This window comes from Octodon degus, unplaced genomic scaffold (genome assembly GCF_000260255.1).
Source record: "Octodon degus isolate 3935 unplaced genomic scaffold, OctDeg1.0 scaffold00040, whole genome shotgun sequence".
In the NCBI taxonomy this organism is placed as follows: Eukaryota; Metazoa; Chordata; class Mammalia; order Rodentia; family Octodontidae; genus Octodon; species Octodon degus.
Window position 1 is genome coordinate 1,130,408 of NW_004524616.1, and position 15,464 is coordinate 1,145,871.

A 15,464-nucleotide genomic window follows, 5' to 3' on the forward strand; every position below is an offset into this window, starting at 1 on the left:
ATGAAATATAAAAAGAAAGAAAAGAGGAAAACTCTTCCTTGCTTTGATTTTTCAAGTATGTGTATGCATGCAGTACTTTTTTTTCTTTCCAAAGAGACTGAGTCTAAAAGTCACCACAGCTCTCTCTTCCCACTTCTAAATTCAGGGACTGACTATAATTCAAAGGTACAGCGTTTCCTAAGTGGCTGCTTTATCCTTAAAAACATTTAAAATAAACACAATCCCTTTGACATGTTTGTAACTGGGCAGGCTTCAACTTCTTAAGAGGAAAATGGGGAAAACGGAAATACAAACTTTGTAACTTCTTAGCCTTAGGGGCTGGGGGATATGTTGCCTCTGACAGCCTCTTCCCAGCACTTGACTCACACAGGAAAGATAAACAGGCGAGAGCGAGTTCAAGGAGGCGCCGGCAGTGAAGGTGTTAACAGGGCTGGGTGAGGCGATCCCTTGAAGAGTGGGACTTGGCTTCCTTAAAGTTTTGAAGGCGGTGGAGGCGGCAGCACTGGAAAGGAAGCCAGCTGGAGGAGCGCGCCCTGCCGAGCCGACCACCCAGCAGAGCTGAGCCGATCTCGCAGGGGTTACAGGCACAAGGTCAGTAGCCCCGCGCCGCCCCAGCCTGCTGGCGCTGACGTCTCTGCAGAGGGCGAGGCGCCATCTCTCGTGCCCGCGTGTCCCTCTGCCCTGCTTGCTCAGGGCTCGCTGACTCTCCGGCCAAACCTCCCTGCTGGCTTCGTCTGGTCACCAACAAGCGTTGGCACCCGTGAGGGGCCCACTGACTTCTTCCCAGGAAACTTTTTTAAGTGGAGTCTGGGCTTCAGACACTTGAAAGAAAACTTTCTGAAACAAGGACTGATTGCAGACCACACACTCTCCCTACCTTACAGGCTGCTTCTGCGGGGTTTTTAGATTGCGGCCGCGGTACCAAATTCCTATCAGCTTCTGCTGAAACTGGGAGCAACTGTGAAAGCAACTAAACAGGCTGCACGACTTTACCTTGTGGGAGGAGGACTGTCTGAGGCTAAGATAGTCACGAGGAGGGGGAAAGAGAGGGAGAGAGGGGGAGAGAGGGAGGGATGGGGAGAGAGATTCAAAGCTGCCCAGTACCCTGGCCTATAATTAAAGCAAAACACTTTTGAAAATGGGTTTGTAGTAGGAGATTTTCTAGTATACTACTATGTAACAAAGTAGTAGAGGAAGACACATTTAAAAGGGCTTAATTCTACATCTGCATGGAGTTCGGATAAACTTATTTGAACTTACCTGAGTTTGCTATAGATAGTAAACAAACTTAAATCCAGGCAGTAAAAGAGGAAAGCTGGAGTGTCACAGAAATGATGTTGTGAGTGAGCTCTAACTTGAGAATGGAGAGAGACAACCTGAGGGCTCTCCCCAGGCAGGGCTGAAAAGGACCCTCCCGGCTAGTAGACAAGAGCTCTGCCACCTCCACAGGTCAGTTTTGTCAGCCTGCACTGCCATCCCGGGAGAGGCAATGAGTTATCAGTGGCCGTGCTGGACGTTTCCTCTGATCTTCACTGCAGGCAGGAGTTGAGTCTTAAACCTGCTAGCTCTGAATCAGAATGAGTCATTTGAAACTTGGGTTCTGGAACCAAGTATCTGCAAACTGCCTTATGAGACACTGCCTCAATGTAGGTGGAATATACCTCTCAGAGCAGTCACACTTTTTCTTTCCCTTCTTTCTCTTTCAAACTGGCAGGATTCTTTCCAGAGGCTGGCTCTGGCCCTTGGCTCAGCTGCCCCTGTAATGTGGAGTCCACTCCTCTAGGTTGGGACTGGAGCTTTAAAATAAAATGGATGATCTGACGTTACTTGATCTTCTGGAGTGCCCTGTGTGCTTCGAAAAGCTTGATGTCACAGCTAAAGTCCTTCCTTGCCAGCACACCTTCTGCAAGCCATGTCTTCAGAGGATTTTCAAGGCCCACAAGGAGCTGAGGTGCCCCGAATGCAGGACCCTCGTGTTTTGCAGCATCGAGGCACTGCCAGCCAACCTGCTGCTGGTGCGTCTCCTGGATGGCGTACGCTCAGGACAGAACTCCGGGAGAGGAGGCTCCTTCCGCAGGCCTGGAGTGCTGACCTCACAGGACAGCAGGAAGAGCAGGACCAGCCCCAGAAGTCTGCAGGCCAGCTCTTTCCGGCTGGTGCCCAACATCAGAATCCACATGGATGGGGTAAGAAAGAGGTTACCTGTTGATACCATGTGTACTTGGTGTGTGTGCACGGGAGCTAGGGTTGGTCTTCTTTGAGTTAGTTATATTTGGAGAGCCACCAATGAGTCCCCAGAGCTAAGTTTCTGTGATCAGTAATCACAGCAGTGAAATACATCAGAAGCCTGAGTCCATGAAATCTGTCTGACTTTTCCTTAAAACTTCAAAAGCTTCTCTGGTTCTCCTTACTTCCTGTCCAGCGTAGTAAAACAAGAAAAGGGTTTTAGATTAGCGGTTTGATTGTTGACTCCTGTTTCTCTGAAGCCAAACCAGTATGCAGGAAACAACGGGGGTGTGAGATAAAGAAAAAAAACAAATCCAACTACTGGTTGCTTTTCAGATCTCTGAGAAGTTTCAAACTGTTCAGGAGTGTTTGAGTTATACCCAAATCTATCTGTTTATCCCGAGTCATAAAGTATTATTATGGCAATGCTCATTCACAATCTGTTCGAAAATGGAGCAAGAGAGAAGCATCGATGTGGGTGGACTGATGGATAGCCAAGGCTGGGCCGTGAAACACTATATATTTGTATAAGAGCCCTGAACACGTGTCTCACTTTATAAGGTAAATAAAATATACATCACAGGCTGCAGTTAGAACACAAACAGACCTGGTCGAGCCCCATACCCCATTCCTAGTCTTGCCTCGCGTGCTTTGGTAGTTTGAATCTGGCCTCACAAGCACATCGGGAGGACTCAGTCCAACTTGATGGTGAGGTTAACATGCAACGCATCTCAGGAGCACAGCTCAAGAGAAGGATGTGGTCCCTGTAGGTCCAGCAGGATGATTTGTGCCGTCAGCTCCGGAGTCAGTGCACCCAGGTAGACACAGAAGGCTGACTTGGATTGTGAGCATAACTAGAAAATCAAAACTGCGTTCTTTCGAGTCTTGCCTGCAGCAAGCTTTGCTACTGGCATCAGGGTCCCACAGCGCTACTCGGAAGAGGAGCAGTGGGTGGGTCTGCACAGACAGGACCCCTTCCTTCCTCAGCCAGGAAGAGGCTTGCGAAATGCGTTCAACATGTGTTTGTCAAGTTCTCCGTCTGAGAGTGCCGCTCTGCTTGGTTTCGCTGAACCTTAAAGGCATCCATGTGGTAGGGATGGGTGTACACTTTCAAAAATGAGAGCGGGAAGAGAAACGTTGGTGTGGTTTCTTCGCTGCAGATTTTTTTTTTTTTTTTTATTGCTGTTGTGCTTGTGCGTGTGAACACATTCCAGAAAAGGGCTTGGCACTTCTTACATCTCTCCGGGAGCTCTGGCCTAGTGATCAGTCAGATACACACAGCCTGCTGAGGCAGAGTGGGGGTGGGGAACAAGTGTTTCCTCAGCTGTTCCTTGTCTATAGAGAAAAGGCTCTAACTCTGGGCCAGTAAATCCCCCTTGAATTCCGAAGACTTAACAAGCCCTCCCTGCAAAGTCTGGCTTGCCTTTCAGAAGAGTATTGTCACTCGCCATGGGAGGTGAGCCTTTTGTCAGCTTTGCAGACTTTTCTTGGGCTTTTTGCTGTGGCTGTTTGATTAAGAAAAGGTAGCAAACTGAGGACTGGATAAAAAAAGGATGTGATATTTTTATACAATGGAGTATTATTCAGCTATAAAAAAGATAAATTCAAAGCTTTTGTAGATACATGGATGCAACTAGAGACTATATTAGTAAGTAAAAATAGACCAGATTAGTAAGTAAAATAGTAAGTAAAATTAGTAAGTAAAATTAGTAAGTAAAATAGACCAGATCCACACATGCAAACATTGTATTGTCTCACTAGTGTGAGAACCTGAAACAGTAAATAAAATTAGGAAAGTACAAGCGATACAGTAAAAGGGAAAAAATTTGTTCAATGAGAAGGGAAAACTACGATGATGAAAAGGGCAAAAGAAAGAAGGGGAAAATGTATATTTAGGCATGTACACAGAATAGTTTGAATAATTGTACTGCTAATTTCTGCCAGTCTTTTGAAAGGAGTAGTTAATGCTTGAATTTTTTTCTTTTTATTATTTTTTTCTTTTGAATTTCTTATAAATTTTTGTTACTGTTGTGTTCTGTTTGGTTTTTTGTTTGTTTGTTTGTTTGTTTGTTTAAACCAATCTTGCGCCTTTATAGCTGGTAGCCTGAACAACTAATTTGAAGACCCCCTTGTGCAGCACAACAAGCATTGCCGAGTGCCTCTCGCTTTGCTTAGTGAAATTTTGTGTCGTCTCTAATGCTTTTTTTTTTCTATTACCATTTTGTATTCTTTAAAAAAATAAAAGAAAGAAAAGAGAAAAGAATAGAAAAAATAGCCAATTTTGGAGCCATGGATGACTTAGAGGGCCCTGGTGGGGGAGGAGGTTGAGGCAAGTACTGTTGGTACACAGGAGAAAGCCATAAAACACTGAGTGTCTGTAGAACTCTTCTGCAGGGACTTGGAACATCAGACTACAGTGCTAGTAACACATGTGCTCCCATCCGCCAAGCTGTCCTGACCTGAGGCCTGTCATGAGGCTGAAACATGGGACCTGCTTTTAGGCAGGGCCTGGATTAGTAAAGACACTCTATAGTAGAGTGGAGCCAGCCACGTGCCCCACCACCTCTTGGTCCTGAGCTGCCCTTTCTTGAAGGGCTCCCCTCTTCCCTTCTCCTCTCTCAGTGGGGAGACAAGCACAGCCACCTGTAAGTGGAAACACAGCATCGTTCTGCAATGTGTTTCTACTGCTAGAAGTGCAACTGTCTTTCCTGTAAGTGTCAAAACATCCACGAGTCCCTCACCTACAAGAACTGAGCATGCGCTGGGTGCCACGTTCTGTTCCAAGCATCAGGAGTGGGCCCGCAATGTCAGTCAACTTCCCAAAGTACTCACCTTTTTTTTCCATAATTTTATTGAGAAATAAATAGCAGTGAGACAGTTTCAAATCAAATTGGTAAGACAGTTCCAATAATTAACACATTACATACTGTCTTCTAGTGGTTATTTGTTGCACAAGATGCAGACATTATATCCTATTTACAAACACTGTTAGAACAAATCCCTCTATTCATTGAATTAAGAGAATGTAGCTATATATCTATCCTAACCATTTTGAATACACAGATACAAAATGGTCAGTCATCTGTATCCCCTTTTTTTTTTGTTTGTTTAGTTCCATCATTTAAATATTATAGGTGTGTGAACTCAGCAAAATATTCCAAAATAGTCCAGTAGTCCATAATAGTATTGGGTCTTCCACTTGACTGGCAATGTCAAAAGTTGTTGACCTGAGTCCCCTACAGTTCAACATAACAACATCCTTTTTGGGGGATTGAGGGACTGGCTCAGCCCACCCTCTGGGTGGGCCTGGCACAGCATGTGATGTAGGGGATCGAACTTCCATCCCTGAGCCTGCCTAAGCACATGCTTTAGACCGTTGAGCTATCTCGCCAGCCTCTCACGCTTTCTGCTTCAGTTTATTGAGGGTAGCCAATAGCTAGAAATACTTGCCACTCACCTGGCTCCAGGATCATGTGAAAATTATCTTTGCAACTTACTATATCACCTTAGAAAATACCTGCCAGATAAATGCAAAGCATCAGTATTATCATTAATTTAAAGTTACTCTACAACTTTGGGCAAGTCACTTAAGGTTACTGGATCTCCATTTAAAATTCTGTAAAATGGGAAAATGTATTGTAAAAACAGAAGGCCACCGTGAGGCATAACTAATTAATGTTTGCAAGACACTTTGAGAGTCGCAGATGAAAGGCACTTGAAAGATCGCTATCATAGTAAACATTATTTTGGCCGTTTATTGTGCCCTACCATGCGTGAGGCATTCTACAAAACACAGAAGGAGCTATAACCCTTGCAAGAGAGTATGATAGGTATTATTTACTAAACTTGAGTCTATGATGAGTCCAGGCCAGAATAATACTAAGGATAAAGTATTCCCCTAAAAGGGTATAAATAACCTGTTGTTGCAGCCTCCCATTTTGTAAAGCACCCATTTCAGAGGACTCCCTAATAACATGGCACTCTAGAAAGAGTTCATTTAACTTTCTGTCCATGGGCTTTTTGAGCCCAAAGTCTGTTCTCCTTAACTAGGCTCATCTTAAAAACAAGCTCTTCAAGATCTTTTTGTTGGCTCAACAAGGTCTGATGCATCTTGCGCCAGTCAGTGTGCTAGGGTGGAACCAATAGTCACACCGCCCAGTGCCAACCCAAGAGAAAGAAAAATCAGCCCATTGTACCTACATGTCTAAATCCCTCCCAAGCTGATTGTGTAAAAACAAAGCTTGAGAAATGGCTGCAGGTTTTTACATCATGCAATTATTTCAAGCCAACAAGTAAGATCAACTGAGTAGAGGGCCTCTCGAACTGTAAATCTCACTGGCTCTTATTTCACCCCATGCCATAGTGAAGCCAAAGGAGCTGTGCAAGCCTTCTGAAGGATTCGAGTTTCTGAATTGTTGATCTCTTTTCCTCTTCACTCTGTTACACATTAGTAATATTTCTGAATTAGGACAGGCAGTAAATTGGAGAAGCTATAGTTTATAGGCTTAGGTTTCAGAAATTAAAACCTCACAGTTGTGTACTTTGTATACTTTTGCCCCTTGATAGTTGTGTACTTTGGCTGAGTTACTTAAATTTTCAGGGCACCCAATTCTCCATCTGTAAATTGAAGATAATGGTAGTACCTACCTCCGAGGGTTGTTGTGAGGAATAAATGAGATGATTCATGTCAATTAGTTCTTCACTGGCTCATATTAAGCACTCAATAAATGTTAGCTGGGATTGTTATTGAAGTGACTCAACACTTTCTAAATTAAACGCCCTCTTTCACCCCCTTGCTAATCAAATGCCACCCTGAGATGATCCTTCTTACCCTGGCTTCTTGCTTGTTTTGCTTCCCTTCAAATCACCTATCACTGTATTTCAGATTTATGACTCTACCCGGGACATGTTTGATTTGCACTTGCCTTCTGGGATCCTTAGGAGCTAGGAGTTGATTCTAGAGCAAGACTCCCCAAATAGTTCAAGGGAAAACCATGCACAAAGCAAAAATCTGGTTCTCTTTCCCAGCATAAGTGATCTTCACTACCTTTTCTCCTGCTTCACAGTCTATTCCCCTCCACTGTGTTGCCAGCATGGGTCTTGTGGGGCAAGGCTTTCTTCTTACATTGCTCAGCATCATGCCAGTCACATACACCAGTCTTACCACATATCAGCAAGAACACACCTGCCTGTGCCAGCACACAGACCAGGTGGCTATGTCCTAGAAACTTCTTCAGCAGATGTTGCAAGCAACTGAGGAGAGAAATGAGGTCAAAAAAGCACTTCAGGGAACTGAGGCTAAGTAGAAACAAGCAGGTGGTCCAGCCCCTTCCTGGGCTCAGATGTATTCTGAGACAGAGCTGTGGTATAGGTGGTGGTTTTTGCTAAATTTGCAGGGGAATTCAAATCACCAAAGGCTGCTGAAAACAGCAGGCAGGTGCCACCTGGGATAGCATGGACCATATGTGACAGGTGGAGGAAAGCAGACAGGTAAAGGCGGAGGTTGAAAAGTCAGGAGACCTAGACGATTCCCCAACAGCACACGCATTTGCAAATGTTTTTAAAAACCATATGGTCCCAGATTGGCACTGCTGCCAAACTCTCTCCATGCACCACTTTCTAGTTATAATCTCCTCCCTTCTATTGCTAATTGTAAATAGTCAAGGATTTAGAGGCAAATGGGGATGTACTGGGGCTGGGTTTCAATCATTTGTTGTCTGTGAGGGCTTGGGCAAGTCCCTTAACTTGTCCATGTTCAGGTCCCGTATTTGTAAAATGAGGACAGAACATAAGGTGACTGTGAGGGTCAGTGAGCGAATGCATATGAAGAGCTTCGTGCAAGCGTCTGGTACATTATGAGTGCTTCTCAGTGCTAGCAATGGTTAACAGCCCAATAGTCACAACAGAGAAGAAAGTCGGCCAGCACTGGAGCTTCACGGGCACAGACACATCAATATTCCGAGGCCCCCATTTAAAAAAAAATTAAGCAAACGTTATTTAGGGAATTATCAGAATGCAAGGGAGTTCTTTAAAAGATACAATGAGGGGCTGGGGAGATGGCTGACTAGAATAAGTGCTTCCCTGGCAAGCGTAAGGGCCTGAGTTCAATCCCTGGTTCTGCAAAAAAAAAAAAAAAAAAAAAAAAAAAGGTATAAGATAAAATAATAGTGACAGAAAACACACTAGCAGCTGCCAGAGGTTACAGGTTGAGGGGTGGGAGGATGTTACACAGGAGCAGCATGAGGGAGTTCCATGGGGCAAGGCACCATTCTGTATCCTGACTGACGGGAGATAAATGAAGCTCTGTATGTACTGAAATTCATAGAAATATACACCAAAAGAAATCCCCCAACTTCACTTCCCCCACATAGCCAGTTCAAAGAAAAACCATACACAAAGTGAGAACCCGGTCCACTTTCCCAGCATTGTTGATTCTTCGCCTTATTTACCTTGTGATAATTTTTAAAATAATATTGAAAAGCAAATTCTTGCACACCTGTCCTAGCCTTGCCTGCATCAGTAGGCCACTCTTCTTTCTTTCATCTTTATGTGCTGAGGGAATGCAGTGTCAGGCAAGGACTTTGACATGAACCTAATCCCTTCAGCTGAGCTCCTGCCTGTTTCACTGAGCCAAGTAGTCTGTTGACTTGCTTCAGTTTTCTCATTGGCTAATGGTGCGTCTGTCCTGCTTTCCTTTCCCTCTTGTCTGCCCACTTGTTCCTGCACACTGGAGAGAGATTTTGCAGAGATGGAAGCACCTGTCGAGCCCACAACTCATGAGGAGCCTCCCCAGCCGACCCATCCCCAGAGTCCTTCCATGCATCTGGGTCCTGCTGAGACCAGTTCAGATACAACTCTACCCAATGTCTTCTCTCTTTCTTGCCCTTCTTTTACTCAAGCCTGTCAGGCAGCTTTTCACAAAGTGTAGTCTGTAGTGTTTTATAAATCTGCAGGGTCAAATAAATCTGACATTATAACAAAGCTCAAAATTTCTCCTGAGAATATTACAGGACTTTCTTGAAATTTTTACCATGCTAATAAATTGGAAATCTCTAGGTAGAAAATGATAAGAAGCGTTTCCCAAGTTTCAATGGCACTGGCACCCCTCTCTCTTCTGTTTTGTCAGCATCTTAATAAGAGTAACTGTCCACAGGACAATATGTTGGAAGTGCTGTCTTAGACTTAAGAGATGCCGTCATAATGCAAAAGATATTTTTAGACAGCTCTGAAACTCCCTATCACCATCCTCTGCAGTAGTTATTTAGTTCCTACCAACTTCCAGCTATAGGCACTGCTATGGTAACGCACAGGGTGGAATACAGATTTCACCTTCCCCGTGCTAACTGTCCAACTCATAGCAATCCAGCTATTCAGCATACACAGACGCACAGGTGTACAGATATACACATTTATGTGTCAGAAATAGAGGCACTGATTGCAAGATATTATTCATTATAGATGTATTATCTGTTTAGTTCTGGCTCTTAAGGAAAAACAATACCATGTTACATGCTCACTGTATGACACATCCATTTTTAGAAATGTTGAGATGTAAAAAAAAAAAAAGTATCTTACTAAAGAGTGCACATTACCTCATCCCTCTTATATAAAATTCTGGAAAGAAAATTACAAACTATGTAATTTGGGAAGACATGGAGATGTTTTATGCGATGGTGTGTAGGTTTATCAAAATCTATCAAACTATACAGTTAAAATTAACATCTTTTGTGATATAAATTATAACTTGTTAAGGTTAATTAAAACAAAGACAGCTTAGCCTCAAGAAATCATGGTAGGGCTGGGGAGATAGCTTAGCACTCTAAGTGTCTGCCTGGAAAGCACAAGGATACAGGTTCAGTCCTCGGTACGATGTACCATGCCAGCCCTGCCCCGGGTACACCCTGCTGGCCATGGAGTCTGGGCATGGCGGTGCATACCTGTAATCCCAGCAATGGGGAGGCTGAGACAGGTGGATAGTGAGACCCTGTACCAAATAAATTAATTAATTAAAAGATTTTTTAAAACATTTAAAAAAGAAAAGTATCATGAGGAATGCTAGGTGATGAGGTAATTAGTCGGAAAGAAGTAAATCTTGGTCAATGAAAAGAAGCTTTCTTTTTTTTTTTTTTTTTTTTTGAGAAACACTTAACATTTTATTAGGCACATAGGATGTGTTTGCAGTACATAACGTTTACATTCGTTGTGTGAACTGGTACACGTACAGAACACATTTTGCGTCTTATTTTCTCTTTCCTCTCCAGTTCCCTTTCCCCTTTGGGCAGTATCAGATTCATTTATCTTACAATTCGTTATAAAGTTAATGATTATGCATACAGATTAATAGACTAACAGGTCAAAAACATAAACACGTAAGAGCATCAGGGCACACTTTTAGACACACTGCCAAAAGAAGCTTTCTTTAAAAGGTAGTTTTAAGGGTTGTTGAGGGCATATTCGAGGAATGGAAGGACAGAGTCTGCTTGGGGTATGATCATACCAGGAATGGCAGAACAAGGCAGGGATATGCTGAATTAAAATACAAGTGGGAGGAGAAGGAGAGGGAAGCAGATGCAGAAGAGATGCGGCGACTAGATACTTGCCTCCTTATCAGTGTGACTAGATACTACTGGGAAGATGCATGGCACCTGCTGTCTGTAATAACACCTCTCTATCGGCCTGCATGCCAGCTGGCTATGTGCCACCATGTGGCCCGTCGTCTACTCAGTGGGTTCAGCGCAGCCAAGCAAGATATCTCTGCTCCGGGTGCATGGCTGAGCTTACTGAGTAAGTGAAGAGCAGTCTCCATGTCACTGGCAGACTGAGCTTTCTTTTCTAACACAATGTTCGGGTTCCCTGATAGCTCTAATGTGCATGAAGGCCAGCCAGAGCACCCAGAGTGCGTGGTAGGATGCAGACAAGGGAAGACAAGGCCTTTGACCTACAATTTGAGTTTGCGTCAGCCCACAGGATCACACTGCCTCAGGTCCCCAGCTCAAAAGCCAGCGGGGGGCTCAACAGACTGTGCCAGGTTCCTCTCGAAAACTTACACCATAGATGCTCACGGGCACAGGCTGGAGGAGCCCATCTCAGATCTCTGTCATTTCTCTGATCTTTTTTCCTGGCTCCAAGACAACTTGTTCTGTCATTCTGTATTCTGCTCCAAGTACCTACCCCACCGTCTAACCCATATTAGGAACCCAAACTACATTTTGGAGTAGAAGAATAGAAAACAAAAACATTCATTTCTCTGGTAGACTTCACAGACTCATGAAAAAACTCTACATGCTACAGCTTAATTCATGAATTAAGCTGTTACAGAGCTATGTGGGGAATGATCAGCACACTATATTTGGCTCACAGCAGGTGGTGACATGAATAACCTTATTAAATATCTTTTTGGGTGATAAATACCACTCTGAAACACACAGTGGGCCAGGTTCAAAATTACTGCGCTTCTGAATCACTAACCCAAAGAAGCTAGAAAATACCACTCTGTGTAGAGCAAACCTCCTGAGTCACACACTACAAATTCTTCACGTACTCCTTTGATCTTAAAAGAAACTCTTTATCATGAGTTAATTGGCAGTCACAGGGAGACCAGTGACAGAAAGAAAGACACTCTAAGGAATTTGTCCCTGAGTTGTGAACTGGGTTGGCCTGCCTTCCACCACTCAGGGAAGCCACGATTACAGGGAGGAAGCCACAGGGCCTCTGCCTTTCTCACTGCCACGGCCCTAACTTTGCCATTTTTTTGAACAATTACTTTTTGTGGTGAAATACACATAGTATAAAGTCTGTCATTTTAGCCTTTTCTAAGTGTACAGCTCAGTGGCATTATATAATTCATGTTGTACAACTGGCACCACTCCCCATCTCCAGAACTTCTTCATCCTCTCAAACGGAAATTCTAAACCTATTAAATAATAACTCCCTTCCTCCAGCAAAAGGTGTGTGCATGTGTAGATGTATTTGTGTAGATGTGCATTTTAAGCATTTCTGAAGAAGAGGAATAGATGTTTAAGTATCATTTTAAAATTATGCATTCCAGTTTTCTATTGCATCTCATTAGACTCCCAGCACGGGGGAGGCTGAGACAGGAGGATCACTACAAGTTCAAACTGCATAGCAAGATCCTGTATCAAAACAAAACAAAACAAAAATAATAATATAACTGAACGTGGTAAACATGATAACATGATTAAGAAGAAAGGCTCTGCATTCGTGTGTGTTGTTTCTGGATAAGTCACTTAGTGATGCTGAGTGCCACTGCTATAGACTGGTAATGGTAATACCTTGCATGATTACTGGGAAGATTTAATAAGATTATATCTAACATGCATAGCACAGGGCCTGGCACCATCGAAGCTTCTAGAAAGGTCAACTATCTGCTATACTCATCTGGGTAGGTTCATCTTTCAAACTGCTATTTCCCTACGCTGTTCCCACCGAGAAGCCAGTCCCATGCAGCTGACTACATCCCCTTCTCAGATCTCATGGCAGCCTTCCTTCTCCTGGGCAGTCAGGTCACCCCGGGGTTCCCGACCAGGTCGCAGTGCTACCCTCCGGCTTGCACAGGATGCATCAGGCTGCACAGCTGTGTGTGCCCGTGTCTTTTCCTGCTGGGTCACAAGCACCATGGATCAAGAAGTATCTTCTCCTCTGCACCTAGCACAGTACTTGACATGCAACAAGCACTCACTACAGATTTAATTATAGAGTGCCTGGTGCTTAGCTTATTGCGGGAGACTGCACACAGAGTCACCAGTCTGAAGGAAGAGGCTGGGAGAAGAGAAAAGAACAAGTCACTCTTGTCTATGGGATCCCTCCTAGCCCCTGTCTGGTTGACAAGAGAGCTTCTTAACTTAAGGCCAGGTGTGTTAGGAACAACACACCGATGCTCACAGGGTATTTAGAGGCAATTGAGAGGTTAAAAGTCATGCCAGAACAGCACTATACCACAAAGAAAACCCAATTCTTTGGCCTGCTGAAGCCTTCTGAATAGGCTGCCCTGGTTCTTGCAGGATTACAAATTGTATCGGTGTACACATAAAAGTATTTTAATTGGTTTCCAAGGCAATGTGGCAGCATCACTGGGCACAGAGCAGGAATAGAACCCTGTAGCGCTGCGCTCAGGTGGGCTGTTTATCTGTAATTTTAACAAGCTGCCTAGATATGAGAAAGGCGAAGTGATAATAAATCTTATTTAGGAATTTTGTTTAATAAACAAGAATGGCAGAGAAATGGAGGGGCACTTTTTGCAAAAGCAAGAGTGGTAATCTTTCAGATCCCAGATATCTATATCTCCTTGGGGTGGAGAATTCCTCTGGCTCTGGGCTTAAAGAAGGAGCAACAGGATGCGAGAAGAGCCGATAGGGAGAGCACTGCTCGCTCCCACTCGAGAGACTAAAAGAAATCCAGGCTGTAGAAGCCTACACTTTAACCAGGGGGAAAAAATCCATCTCTTCCCTTGACTTTCTTTTGTGTTAGAAAGGAAAGGGATTTGCAATTAGCACTTTTCTTTTTATTGGCTTATTTTTGTTTCCTTGCGTCTTTGAAAGATGAGTACTTTTTCACAACCATCGGGTCTTTGTAGCTGAGGCAGGCTTCTGTCTTTCCCCGCTTCCTCCACTCCATTTGTTACCCAAGACCTGAACACCCAGCATGCTAGTCAAATGGAGTGGTTCTTTGTTTTGTTTTTTGGGGGTCTTTTTTGTTTGTTTGTTTGTTTGTTTGTTTGTTTCTGCTTGCCTAGGCAAGGAGGGAAAGACCTGGAAAAACAGAAGCAAGAAAGAAGGCAGAGATTTTTGTTAATCATGCAGTGACTGCTACTATCATGCAGCACATGCCACAGTGTGTGTACTGTCACATAGTGCCACCACAGTGTAGCACTGTACAAAAAACTGACCATGTTTCCCTTTCATCCTTCCCACAATCCTTGGAGCTCAGTGGTATTTTCCTATTTCACAGGTGAAAAATCTGCTAGAAAGCAGAAGAGCTAAGACTTCACCCAGGTCCGCCTAAATCCAAGGACTGAACTTTGGTCAGATCAGTCAAAGTTACAATGCGAATGTGATGTTTACTTGGAAGCCCATGGAGCCCCACACTATCTGCCATTGCGGGCCAGTTCCTGTTGGCACCCACGTTGCCATTTTAAGCTTCTTGATAAGCCTTGTAATCCTCACTAGTTCCAGCTCCATATTGATGATATGCTGTATCTTAACTAGGAACTAATGGGTAAGAACTTTAAGGATTCGAGTTACAGCGGTAAATCTACATGAGCAGAGTAGAAGACAAGAAAGAAGACGTTCAGCAAGAAACGAGTAGAAAAGGAGGATGGCAGAAAGGCTATGTGAGATATGCATAGGAAACAAACACCAGAGAGAAGGAGAGCAGGGAGGGGAGCCGATCAGAAGCTAAATGTGCAAGGGAGGCTATCTGGGAGCGATATTTTATCAGAGGCGGTAACCAGCTCTGGTCTAGATTGGTCTGCTTTTCTTGTAATATAAACAGAGTCAGAACAAAATATTTATATTCCATCCCTTACAGAAACCTGCCATCTGGATGTGTAAAATGGTCCATGATAGGTAAGGAAAAGAAGAACCTGAAATTCTGCCTTAACAGAGTACTGTGTGACATGAAAGGCACCTGACTGCCTAATAAATATTAGCAATTACTGTGACTATGAGGAGAGTCCCAAATTCTCTGTCTCGAGAGTCCCGCATTCTGACTGCATGATTTTTTCCTTCTTCATATTTTACAGAGTATGCAGAAAATACAGAAATATTTGCATTTGTGTTTTTAAATAAAAATGTAAATTTAAAATTTTTCTGAGAAGAGTTCCCATTTTTGAGCATTTACAGTGTTCAGGGGCCTGTGCTAAATACTTTGCCCACAAAGCTTATGTAACCCACAGAGCCACCTCCTCTTGCAGATAAGAAAATTGACGCTCAGAAGTAGGTAGCTTACCCACCACTCCCAGCACACACTGACCTCAAGCCCATGTTCTGGGCCACCACATCATGGGAGCTCGTCTTGCAGTGCCATTGCTGTGCCTTCCCTAAGCAACAAATATGCAAAGCTTGATATCTTTTTCCTTAAATGTGACACAAGTAAATTTCTCTCGGTCATGTTACTCATTGAAATATTGGCACTTCAGGGGCTGGGGAGATGGCTCAGTGGAATAAGCGCTTCCCTGGCAAGCACAAGGGCCTGAGTTCAATCCCCGGTTCCACAAAAAA

General features: G+C 43.7%; 1 protein-coding gene across 6 annotated transcripts in view; it reads left to right on the top strand.

Moving 5' to 3' along the window:
- Window positions 1-493: 493 nt before the first annotated feature.
- Window positions 494-15,464, top strand: part of Sh3rf2 (SH3 domain containing ring finger 2) — a 108,273-nt gene continuing 93,302 nt past the window's right edge. For all 6 annotated transcript variants that reach the window (XM_023715367.1, XM_023715368.1, XM_004631233.2 and 3 more), the window contains exons 1-2: window positions 494-591; window positions 1,715-2,186. In XM_023715367.1, coding sequence (XP_023571135.1) covers window positions 1,809-2,186 — 378 coding nt within the window. In that variant the 5' untranslated portion in view covers window positions 494-591; window positions 1,715-1,808. The remainder of the gene's footprint in view (window positions 592-1,714; window positions 2,187-15,464) is intronic.